Source organism: Limulus polyphemus, unplaced genomic scaffold, assembly GCF_000517525.1.
Source record: "Limulus polyphemus unplaced genomic scaffold, Limulus_polyphemus-2.1.2 Scaffold2396, whole genome shotgun sequence".
Taxonomy (NCBI): domain Eukaryota; kingdom Metazoa; phylum Arthropoda; class Merostomata; order Xiphosura; family Limulidae; genus Limulus; species Limulus polyphemus.
Genome location: NW_013668006.1, coordinates 109,811 through 122,847, shown reverse-complemented (window position 1 = coordinate 122,847; position 13,037 = coordinate 109,811). Strand labels below are relative to the sequence as shown.

At 36.2% G+C, this 13,037-nt stretch overlaps 2 protein-coding genes across 4 annotated transcripts in view; both read left to right on the top strand.

Moving 5' to 3' along the window:
- Nucleotides 1-13,037, top strand: part of LOC106466848 — a 59,938-nt gene that overhangs the window by 19,900 nt on the left and 27,001 nt on the right. The window lies entirely within an intron of this gene.
- LOC111087627 (histone H3-like) lies at nucleotides 3,924-4,322 on the top strand. The gene has a single exon (XM_022394916.1). The coding sequence runs from the start codon at nucleotides 3,924-3,926 to the stop codon at nucleotides 4,320-4,322; it is 399 nt and encodes a 132-aa protein (XP_022250624.1).

The following is a 13,037-nucleotide window of genomic DNA, read 5'->3' as shown; positions in this document are numbered from 1 at the left end:
GGAGAAACATTCTAACTAAGCATGCTTATGCAGCAGGTTCTCGGTCAGAAAGCGTAATAGGTAGAAAAATACAAACAAACAGAATAATAGTATAGATCATTGATATAATGTTTGATATTTGTTTAACTCCATACAGAGAGAGAGAGAAAGGGGAGTTCATATCTTTGAACTACAGTAATCAAACTATTGTACCATATTTTCACGTAAATAACCCGCGGGCTATACGTTAAATTACTTTTCAAAAATGCCAACTGCGGAGTATACTCGTGTGCGGGTAATACGGTATTTTTATTTTGTTTTTAAAACTGAAATCGACTGAAATTATGAATATTCGTTTATGTTGTTCTTGTTCAACACGTGGAGCGATTCATCAATCGGCCGATAAGTACGTCTGTTAGCGATCCTAGTTATTCTCTGGTCAAAGGGCAAAGTATAAATACCTTGGACTGTATTTATCAGCATTTGAATAGATTACAATTGCGACTTAATTAATTGCTCACGTATTCCAAGACGAGTAGATTTCGATTTCAGTGTGTTCTATAGCGTCACCACAACCTTTAACCTGTGATTGGCTTCACCACGTGACATAACTAAAGGGGATTGAGTTGAATTATCAACGAGATACAAGCTTTTTTGTAAGTTTAATCGTAATATTTTTAATAACAGTTCTTTTGCACATGTTACAAACATATATCTAATTTGATGTGAATTAATTAAATGACTATTGTGCGTTATTGTGTTACGTAATGTAGAAAGATTCTTTAATTTTTCTTATCTTTCATAATTTGTTTGTGTCGATGGCTTGCGGGGTATTCACAAATGCGGGTAATACGAGCCTAAAAGTTTCTTAGAGCACGTTTAGCTGTGGCATAACGGCTCAAAGAATCGGTCCGAGTTGTTTTATTTTTCAAGTACAAACTTTTAGCTCGTATCTCCACCTCTTGACCAATTTGAGATCTAATTACAGCTGCGGCTATTGAGGATTTCCTCGTGTTTTTCAAGTACAAATTTTTAGCTCATGGCTCCATCTCTTGACCGATTTGAGATCTAATTACAGCCGCGACTATTGATGATTCTCCTTATTTCCTCAGGTGCGAGGTATACCAGGGGATGGGTTATTTATGTGAAAATACAGTATTAAATTTATAGTACTAATCTGCACAGTGGGCTATATGCGCTGTGCCCACCTCAAGGATAAAACAAGTTACTGTCATAAGCCATCAAGCTTACTGCTGAGCTTCTGGGAAGTTTGTAAATTAGGTCTCGTGACAAACAATAAAACACGTTGACGTAAGTTAAAAGCAATTACATAACACCTAAAGTTATTTACTTGCGTGCTGCAATAAATGTTCTTGAATCTGGATAACTCAGAAAGTTTGAGTCAACTCTATAGTTATATAAAGTGTTTGTGTGTATGTGTGTATAAATAATGATTTTCAATCACATGTAGACAGTTGTTAGTTTAATGAAATCCTGGTGCATTTAAATTGAGTGGTAGAAGTATAATATGGTACATACACAAAAACATGTTGAAACTAAATGATCGTAAAACAGTTTTTAACGCTAATTTAGTTTTTTGTAAGTTAATAAAATCCGATTTAAAGTATTTCTAACTAAATGGTATTTGATAATTTTAGAAATATGACAGGTTCATTCAATTGAAAAACAAGTCTTTGCCTGATTCAAAGTAATTCCAGATGTCGCTTCTGCAGCCAAATTTTGTTCCACAGTTATTTAAACAGTTCGACCATTTTTAAATAAAACACAATTAGATAAGATGTAGACCGACTAATAGCAGCTATAAAGTTGATAGTGTTGAGCTTTTCTCAGTACAAAGCTACACAAGGGGCTATCTGCATTCTGCCCAGCATGGGGAATCGATTCTCGAATTCTAGCGTTGCGAGTTCATACATTTATCGCTCACCCAACGGGGGACAGCTATTAGGTAGTATTTACGCAACAAGCTTCTTTTTAGCCCCATATTACCCAGATCTTTCTCGGTAATATGGGGCCACAGAGAGGCTTGTTGGGCAAATACAACCTAATAGCTGTCCTCCGTTACTCTCATTAACAGTTTTGGTTAGAATGTTTAATATCTCCACTTTTATTATTTATTATCATCCTTTTATCCCAGATAATTCTTTGGATTGTTAGCTTAATACATATAATTTAGGACTAACGTAAATATCCTAAGCTGGCCGAACCTCGTGAAATAATTATTGGCTTTACAGGTGAAAATATCGTTAACACCTAGGGTTCTCATCTGATGGAATAATGCATTCTAGTCTTTATTAGGAAGAACGTAAAAAATGTATATTTGATTAGCTATAATTATTACCGGGTTGATTTTTAGTTTCGCTCTAAGTAGCTTGCTCTGATGGGAAGTTAATATTAATGAATAATAACTATCAGACTAGATTGGCTAAATAGAACGTAGAACAGGTACTGTGAGTCAAACACATCTTAAAACGACTGAATACTATGATCATACTGTTAAAGAATACTTCCTTTCCAGCCATAAATCTAAACGAACTGAGACATGTGCGATAACAAATTATGTTTCACTGGTGCTAATTAGGAGCGAAATAAACATAAAAAGCCTTGTTAAGTAACATATAAGAAACCGAGCACAGTTCATTTGAAACAAAGGTTATAGTACTTCAGGAGATGAGACTACAATCCCATTGAAAGTAGGAACACCACATTTCAGTGAATGAAAAGACAATCCCTTTGAAGTTGAGAGTAGGATACTTGAAGAGATGAGAACATAATCTTTTTTTTTTTTTGTATTTAAAGAAAGGATCGCAATACCCCTGAAACTTAAAAAACAGTGTTTCAGGATATGAAAGCACAATCTCTCTCTCTGAAGCTAAGAACAAGGTATATCAGGAGATCAGAACCCATTCCTTCTGAAACTGAAGAACGAGGTAATTCAGGAGATGAAAACACATTCCTTCTGAAACAAAGAATACGATACTTCAGGAGCTTGTAACATAATCTATTACGGGTAAGAAACACAGTTCCTCAGAATCTAGGAACATAATATTTCAGGGATTAGAACCAATCCTTGATAACTAAGTACACGTTTTCCAGCTATAAGGAACAACGAACGCAACGTACTCTCAGTCTAGAACCTCAGGAAGCAAACCATCAGCTTAGAAATTAAGCATTTCCCCTCATAAATTGGGAACAGTCTGTCGGCTTAGGGAATACTTTTTTTTTTTCAAATATAAGGAACAGAAATCTTCAGGTTACAAATACAAATACAATGCTTCAGAAAGTAAAAACACAATATTTTAGTGCCTAAAGAAACACTTCCTGTTTAACTAGGGTCAGAATTACTCAGGGACTAAAAAGATTCCGTACTCAGAAGCTAGGAAAAGTTTCATTCTCGAAATTATAAAACAAGTCTTCCGCTTAGGAACCAGTACATATTCCATCAGCTAATAGACACGCAGTTTCTCAGTTTAGGAACTAAGAAAACATGTGAATCCTATATCAATTCACGTTATGTATTTGTCTCTTTGTCCGCGAACTCCTCACACAATTTTGGAGCTAGTAGGATACAACTTGACAGGTGGACTTGAGATGGATCGGTGGGGTGTCCTTATCTTTACGACGTAACCCTCCTATTAGAGCGGGGGAACTAAAACCCTCCCAGGATGTCATCCAGACATGATGGTGGTTTAAGAATAAGTTTTAAGGGTAGCTGAACCCGAGCCTGGCATCGGATTTTGTGTTTCTCCACCTCCATCCCCCTCTGGATTCCGAGGTGCCATGTTTGAAACTGCATTCACACCACCTCTAACAGAACCTGACCTTCCTGGTCCAAACATGGACCTAATCCCGATGCAGAACCATTACGGCACAAATCATTCTTAGAGCAGAAGTCTTCCTGAAAACAGGTGATTAAAAACTAAAGTATGGCTCGTACAAAGCAAACTGCAAGAAAATCCACGGGCGGAAAGGCACCCAGAAAACAAATGGCCACTAAAGCAGCTCAAAAGAGCGCTCCAGTCACAGGTGGTGTCAAGAAACCTCATCGTTGTAGGCCTGGAACTGTAGCTCTCCCTCAAATCCGTCCTTACCAGAAGTCATTTGAGCTGCTCATCCAAAAGTTTCTTTTCGAGAGACTCGTGAGAGAAATCGCCAATGATTCCAAGACCGACCTAAGCTTCCAGAGCTCTGCGGTTATGACTCTTCAGGAGGCCAGTGAGGCATACTTGGTGGGCCTCAACTCGTATTCCATTCATGCAAAGAGAGTACCTATAATGCCGAAAGACATCCATCTCGCTCGCCGAATCCGAGGGGAACGAGTCTAAATGGAGAGAGAAAGGTGCTGTATCTTACTCTCTTCATTAAACAAACAGCCCTTAACATGAACAAACGGAACAAAACGGGCACAAATGCTCAGGTGCCAGGGTGGGTGTTTTAACGGGGTTTGTTATGGGGTACAAAGACCCCTTGGGGTAACAATAGAAGTAATTGGGGATAATGGAGGAGTTTAGTAGGTACAGTGAGACCTCTGTAATTCTGTGAATCAGGAGGGGACCTTTGAACTGAGCAGCGGAGAGGGGGTACTTTATGTAGTTTTAAATAGACGAAAAACTATTTAAAGGTGTAAAACAAAGATTAGTTTATAAGCTGAACTAACCTAGTTTCTTTTCAGCCTCAACTTATGAATGAGTAAGCTCTCTTTTATACGACGATTTTGTTCATCATTGGCCCTTGTTAAGATGTGAAAATAATTTGAATGGACTACAGCGTCACACTCACTTAAGGCGTACTCCAATACATTTGATTTATTCGGCGTTATTAAATTTTCATGTTCTTTCACTCGAGTCAGCAGCTTTGTTGTAAGAGGGTTGATGTAACCTTGTTTGGGTAGGTAAATTGGTAAACTACATTTAATGTTTTAATCAAGAAATGCAATCTTTGTCTGAAAAATGCTGCAGTCGACATCCGTGTTTAAACATGCATCTCAGTTGTATATGTGGATACACTTTACGAAGTAGGGTGCGAAATTGTATTTAACATACAAAACATGTATCGATATATGATAAAGTTGTAAAAACTGGACATTTAAAAACTTCATACGTTGACAGCTTTCTAGAGCTCACTTTGTTCAGATAGTCACAAATTATTCGATCAATTAAATAAATAGGAAAACCATTTCTGCATAAAAATTCTTGAAGTTGTCAAACTCTTTATGTTAAAATTCATAAATGCTTGAAATTTCATGTTCAGGATGAACTAAGCTATGCATCAAGGTTTGTCTGAACACAGTTGGTATATAACTTATAAAATTAAAATAAAGGTCGGTAAATATTCTTTGTGATGGACTTTAGATATAATATTTCCATAACAATTATGAATTAATGTCTTTATAAACACAGTTGGTATATAACTTATAAAATTAAAATAAAGGCCGGTAAATATTCTTTGTGATGGACTTTAGATATAATATTTCCATAACAATTATGAATTAATGTGTTTATAAACACAGTTGGTATATAACTTGTAAAATTAAAATAAAGGTCGGTAAATATTCTTTGTGATGGACTTTAGATATAATATTTCCATAACAATTATGAACTGATATATAACTTGTAAAATTATAGATATAAAACTATAGATCCTAATGCACATCCTTTTTTATGTATTTTGGGAAGGGAACAATAAAATCCCCGAATGATTTCCTGGTGGCCTAACTTCTAAACATTGTGCGTGAGTTATCAGATTATTATTTTCATTTTAAATTCAACGGATATCTATAGCTATTTCTATAGCCTAGGTAAGATCTTGGTCAAGCTTCACAAATGTCTTTGAATTACTCAATATGATATGAAATTTACTTAAATATTCCACTTTATTTGAAATAACTATACTATTTTTTTTTATCAGAATTGATACTGATATTATTATTTTTATTTAGCTTTTCAGTGCTGATAATTCTTCCTCACTTACATTTAAAAAATTGGTGATTAAAATAATAATTATTAAACTAAGTTAAAGTTTGTTTGTTATAAGGCAAAACCACAGTGGACTACTTGCTATGTTCACCGCGGGGAATCGAACTCCCGATTTTAACGTTATAAGTCTGTAGACTTACCGCTATCCCACCGTGGGATAGTTAAAGTTATTCCACTAACTTGAGTTCTGATATTATTGAAGAATTCTACAGATTTAGACCAAATTGGTTGTTTAGACAGTAACTTGAAAATAATTTTTAAATTTTTTTGAAATTTTTCCCAGTATAAATCACCTACACTAAACAGACAAAAATCTCCGCTAGGGGTTTGAAAATTCACCTTTCAGTTATCACAGATTAAATTAAAAATAATATATAGCTCATTAAGCCTCCCTACATATACTGATAATGTTATAATCTGCTATTGCAGAAAATTCGCCTCAAAATGAACGATTTTGTAACTACGTGTGGGTCAGCGGTAAGTTTACAGGCTTACAGATCTGCCCCCCCCCCCCCAGTGGCACAGCGGTATGTCTGCGGACTTACAAACAAACCGGGTTTCGATACCCTTGGTGGGCAGAGCACAGATAGCCCTTGTGTAGCTTTGTGCATAATTAAAAACAAACAAACTTACAGATCTAAAACTAGGGTTTGATTCCCCGTGGTGTACAGAGCGCAGATAGCCTATTCTGTAGCTAAAACAAACTCACTCCTTTTATACATAACTAATAATAATTACTGTTTTCAATAATTTGATAAGAAAATTTTGAAAATCCATATATATGTATTTTCCTAATTTTTATACTTAACTGCGGATCATAGGACCAAAGGTTCGACGCGTGATACCGCTGAACACGCTCTGTACTTTCAGCTGTGAACGGATTATAAAAGTTTCAGTTGATCCAGTTATTCGATTCAAAAAAGACGAACACATTCCTTGTGACAGTGGTCACTGCTGGCTTGCTGCCCTCCCTCTCGTTCAAGTTGAAAATTCAAATTACAATTAAAACCAGTTAGAGCATACAACGATAGAATAAAGCGCGGAAAACACGACAAGTGTACAAAATGGCAAACTAGATCATTAAACTTTTTTGGTTGTTGTTTTTACGGAATTTGGCTTTATGAAATTTCAATCATTAATATAGAAAAATGGATTAGACTTCAACTCCAAATTAGAGAAGAAAAGGGCCGATTAGAGAATAATTCCATACTGGATAAGAAATGGATTAAACTAACGATTAAACTTCAAGTACAAATTACAATGGTGAAAAAATGTATCGTATCACCCAATTTGTTCACACTTTTTGTCGGAATCATCGTCTGTTTTGAGGCCCAAATGTATTTAGACGCAAATGTGTTTCATGGAGGATGCAATACTGTCTAATTATTACATCAACAGCTCTAAAGACTGTTTGGATATTGCATCAGCCGAGTTTTGGCTATAAATATAGGTTCTGACTGAGAGTCAGTTTAGAAGCTTATATTCGACAACATAGCCAAGGGTTGCGACTTAACTCCACGGAAAAAAAGCAGTCATTGTATCTTTGAGAAAAGGGGGGCTTTAGACAAGGTAAATTCCTAGAATGATTAAATTTAACCAGTCTACTATTACCACTAGGTGCAGAGATATATATAGATAGATTGGCTGTGTGGAGTAGCGGAAGGGAAGGAGTAGGAAAGTATACGCTTTCAGAATCTTTGACTGTCGTCCACAGATCTCAAAAGAGTTTGACAGGAAATTTGAACAGTAACTGTCATCACGTGTACTGTCCAGTCTCGCCTGTATTCAGGTGATCTTCCAGAAATACACCCAAAAAAGATCCCCCCTCACCAACAAGATGAGGAAGATGGGGCTCAACTTGGCCAAAGAGCATACTGACTGGACTGAAGCAATGTGGAGCAAAGTGATCTTCTTGGATAAATCAAAGTTTAACCTGCACGGGTCTGATGGGAAGCACTTTGTACGATGTTGATCTGGAAAAGAGTTTAGCCTAGTTTATTTGAATGCAATTGGAAACATTCGCAGGGTGTAGGACGCCTGCATTTTGTGAAATGCACTCTCAATGCGGACAAGTACATCGAGACCTCTAGCCCAAGTTAAAGCCCACGATTCGAGATCACATTGATGGAGCTGACCAGTGTACATTCCAGGATGACTATTCGTCATGCCACAGAGATGAAAACGTTGGTGATATTCATGCACTCTATGTAGTAGACATAAATTATAGGGAAATCTTCACACTACGTGTATTGAAAGGACGTCTTAGGTTTTATTCAATTGCTTCAGGTGAAAGATTATCTTCGAAGGGAGAAGATCAAGACACTACTCTGGCCAGGCAACAGCCCATATCTCAACCCTATCAAAAACTGTTGGAAAGTACTAGGTAACAAAGTGAAAGAGAAGACACTGATAAACACCTGGGAACTGCAGGAAGCCCTAATCTGCGTGTGGCAGCATGAACTCATCCCTGCCAACGTTCAGTCCTTCGTAAACTTTTTGCCACGGCGATGTCAAGCAATAATCCAGGCCAGAGGAGGCGCAATCAAATAAGAAACAAACTCTTTGATTACTTTTTTGTAAATTACATTAGTGGCTTTACCTTTAAATCTAAGTTTTCTTACTTGGAGAGCATTTTCGTATTTGTTCATCATCTGCTGAATAAGTTTGTTAATAAAGATGTATAAATACGTTTGGATGGCTGAAATACGAGTAAGTTTACACCACACAAACGTCCCTAACCGTTTTACACTAGTTCTGACACTTCCACAATACACAATATCATAAACATCACAGGAACCAAGAAAAGTGTGAAAATAATTGGGTGATGCAATAATTTTTCTACCACTATAGATAAAACGTGAATTAAACTACAAGTCCTTATTGTATAGGAAACGGAATGAAATTCGTGTCCAAACTAACGATAAAAAATAAACTATAGTCGAAACTAAATAATAAATCAATTAAACTTCAAATCTCTACTACAGTATAATTTTCACATCAGTGTATGCAACTGTGAGAAGCTGTGCACATTTTAATTTCGTCGACTTAACTCTAAACAATTAACCGATAACGAAATTAAGTCAAGCTTTTATATTTTGAAAGTATTTTATTTCAAACAAAATGAATTCATCTAATAGACATCAACTGGTCAATTAATTGAAAAAAGTTGCAACTGCTTCATTTTATTTCTGGATCATTGTTTTAGTTAATTTTGGTAAATAATTTTCTCTGCACTTTCTGCGGCCAAATTGTTGTACTCTGTTAGTGAATTTTGATATCTACAGATCACGATCATTCTGCGCCAAATGTGCACAGTTCCAAAAATCATATTTCCAAAGGAGTAAATGTGGCCATGGAAAAAATCGCGAAACTAAAAATATGAAATCCAACTGCACTGAAAATGTTGTTAGGCTCGAGTTGTCAGTATTTTATTTCAGGTTATTTTAGTTAGAAAAGTATTTTGAACTACACCATAAGGTGTTAATCACCAGTTTTTCACGTTGCAACTCTCCTTGAGTGGTGAATAATTTAACACCACTTCACTGGTAAGTTAATAGAAAGTTGGTTTTTGTATTTTCTTGCGCTTTGGTTTGAATTTCGCGCAAAGCTACAGAAGAGTTATCTGCGCTAGCCGTCCCTAATTTAGCAATGATAGAATAGAGGGAATTAGTTAGCTAGTCACCACCACCCTCGTGCTACTCTTTTACCAACAAATGATGGGACTTGCCGTCACTTTATAACACTCACACGGCTGAAAGGGAAATGATATTCGGTGTAACGGGGTGCTGTTAATTAGTTGCCCTCCCTCTAGTTTATCAATTCAAAATTAGGGACGGCTATAAGTAGATAGCTCTTTGTGTAGCTTTGTAAGAAAATTCTGGAAGAAACAAATCGTCTATTCCTTCCGTGCCCCTTTTGTTTTTTGTAACTTCCGAACATTTTATGTAGCTTGAAGTCAGACCGAGCTTCTTCTGCATTCTATTTGGAATGAAAATTGTTTTATTTTCCAAATAGGCATATTATTTGTAACGAATTTATTATTATGTATTTATTTTTAATATGAACGTTGTTTGGATTGAATTTGTATTTAGAAATATACGTAACATAATAAATTGGAGGCTCTTGTCCGAGATTTGAATCAGAGACAAAATTCGATCTAAATTATAATTTAAATCATAATTGAATTTATATTGATCAGTGCCAACAAGATTTGATCATGTCTGATTATCAAGATTTTCTTGTATCACCCTCCCTAGAACAACTAGAAAAATATAACAAAAATTAATTGCTTGAAATTGTCAGTTTTAGAACAAGAAGTTAAAAGATCAATGAGAAAAAAATTAACCAAAAAAGCTTATTATCTAAATACTAGTCGATGATGATTTGTTGCCTGAGGAAACATTGGATGAATACTCTAGTGTCCCTACTAGCCAATCAGGGTTGGGTGATAAAGATAAATTAGAGATCCAGCTAAAACTGAAACAACTCGAGCTTGAACCGGCTCGTATTGAAGCCGAGAAAGAGAGCGAACGAACTCGTATTGAAACCGAGAACGAACAAGCTCGTATTGAGACCGAAAAAGAAATTAAGCTGAACGAAATGGAAATTAGACTCAACAATGATCGACCAAAGCGAAATGACAACTTTGAACTTAATCGATATGTTAAAGTGTCACCGTTCAATGAAAATGAAGTTGATAAATATTCCAACATTTTGAGAAGGTTGCCCAAACCATGGAATGGCCCACCGAAAAATGGTCATTATTATTACAAAGTGTCTTAACCGGTAAAGCACAAGAAGCTTACGCCGCTCTCTCTTTAGAATTATGATAAAGTTGAAGCAGCTATTATCAAAGCATACGAGTTAATACTGGAGGCTTATCGCTAAAAGTTTAGAGGTTATCGCAAACAAGATAATCAAACTTATATGGAGTTTGCCCACGAAAAGGAGGTTTATTTTGATCGATGGTGTACTTCCATGCATATTGGCGATAGTTTCGACAAACTAAGACAATTATGTCTAATCGGGGAATTTAAACGTTGTGCACGTGACGACCTCAAAACTTACTTGGACGAAAAGAAAGTTGAAACACTACAGGAAGCAGCCACTCTTTCCGATGACTATACTTTAACACATAAAACCACTTTTCAGAAAAAGAAATAACTACCATTTCAACAAAAACCTGTACTTGTTCAATCCACTGAAGCTGAGGATTCTTCCAAAAAAATCCAGCTTCTCTAGTTCTAAATCTTCATAAAGTTGGGCTAAAACTTCGTCAAAACTATCAAGGCCTGTCTGCCATTGTTGTAAAAACCTGGTCATGTTATGTCCGATTGTTGGGGTTTGAAAATGAAGAAAGAAAAGGAGGCAACACCCAGTGCACTTGTGTCCACATATGGACGTGGTTTCACCAGATCACTCAATGTTGTTGATGTGGCCACTGATGTAAAGGCTGATGTAATCAGGGAGGAATTTAGACCTTTTGTATCTATTGGTTATGTGTCTGTGAGAAATGACACTGGCAATCCCATACCCATACGTATTCTACGTGATACTGGGGTGACTCAATCATTGTTGTAAGAAGATATATTGCCTTTAGATTCGAGTTCTGCCACTGGTGAGTCTATTAATGCTCAGGGTATTGATGGTAGCTTTGTTAATGTTCCTCTTCATAACATTTTTTTAGCATCAGACCTAGTTTCGGGACCAGTTGTGGTTGGGGTAAGACCTATTCTGCCAATTAAGGGTGTATCATTGTTGTTGGGAAACGACTTGGTTGGAGAAAATGTTGTTGCCGAATCTAAAACGGTTAACGAGTCGATCACTGTTTCATCTAAGGATGATGTTGTAGTTGAGGAGAATCCCGATGTGCTTCCCTCATGTTCTCTGACTCGAACTCAGGCTAAGAAATTAAGGCAAACACAAATGATAAGCATGGATTCAGAGGATGATATTATAGATTTGTCATAGACGATTTTTGTTGCCGAACCTAAGATAGTTAGTGAGCTGATCACTGTTTCATTTAAGGATGGTGTTGTAGTTGAAGAGAATCCCAATGTGTTTCCCTCGTGTTCTGTGACTCGAACTCGGGCTAAAAAATTAAGCCAAAAACAAATGATAAGCATGGATTCAGAGGATGATATTATAGATTTGTCTCAAACATTTTTTGAATCCGACAGGGATCTTGTGAATGATCGTCCTACTGACAATACCTTGGTGAGTGACAACGATGAACGTGAAGAATCTGATTCACCTAGTGAAGTTCCATTTACTAAAAGTAAACTGATCACTGGACAAGAAAAAGATTTGCAGATCACTTCACTATTTAAACACGCACTCCCAAAAGATGAACTGGAGAAAGTTCCAAATGGTTATTTATTCAAAAATGGTGTACTTATGACGAAATGGAGACCACCAGATGTGCCAACTTCAGAGGACTGGACTATTGTTCCTCAAATCGTTGCTCCCAAAGCATGTCCTTCTGAAATATTGAAAGTTGCCCATGAACTCCCCATCGGATATCATTTAGGTGTCAACAAGACAAGTGACAAAATTATGAGAAATTTCTTTTGGCCAAAATTAGACAAGATATTTATTCATTTTGCAAAGCTTGTCATACCTGTCAGTTGGTCGGAGAGTTTAATCAGAGGAAGAAAAAGAAAGAAAGAAGAAAAAAACAAGAAAGAGAGAAAGAAAAAGAAAAACAGAAAGAATGAAAGAAAAAGAAAGACAGAAAGAGAAAAAGAAAAACAGAAAGAAAGAATGAAAAATACAGAAAGAAAAAGAGAGCGAGAGAAAGGAAGAGACAAAAATAAAAGGAAAAAGACAGAAAGAGAGAGTAAACACTCGAGCATTCAAGAACCTTCGAGAATATCATGACGTGTAACTAGCGTCACGTGACTTCCGCTGTCGTAACACTGCCCCTTCCTTAGTATTATTCGTCCCAAACAATAGCGACTTACATCAAACCAATAGATAGTTAACAATAACTTAATTAAATGTACAGAATTTACAAACACTACAAACACAAAATTAGAATTCAACAAAGTCTCTTAATTTTACAGG

What these genes read in the sequence shown, in the direction of transcription:
- LOC111087627 (XM_022394916.1), top strand. Translation starts at nt 3,924, where the DNA reads ATGGCTCGTACAAAGCAAACTGCAAGAAAATCCACGGGCGGAAAGGCA.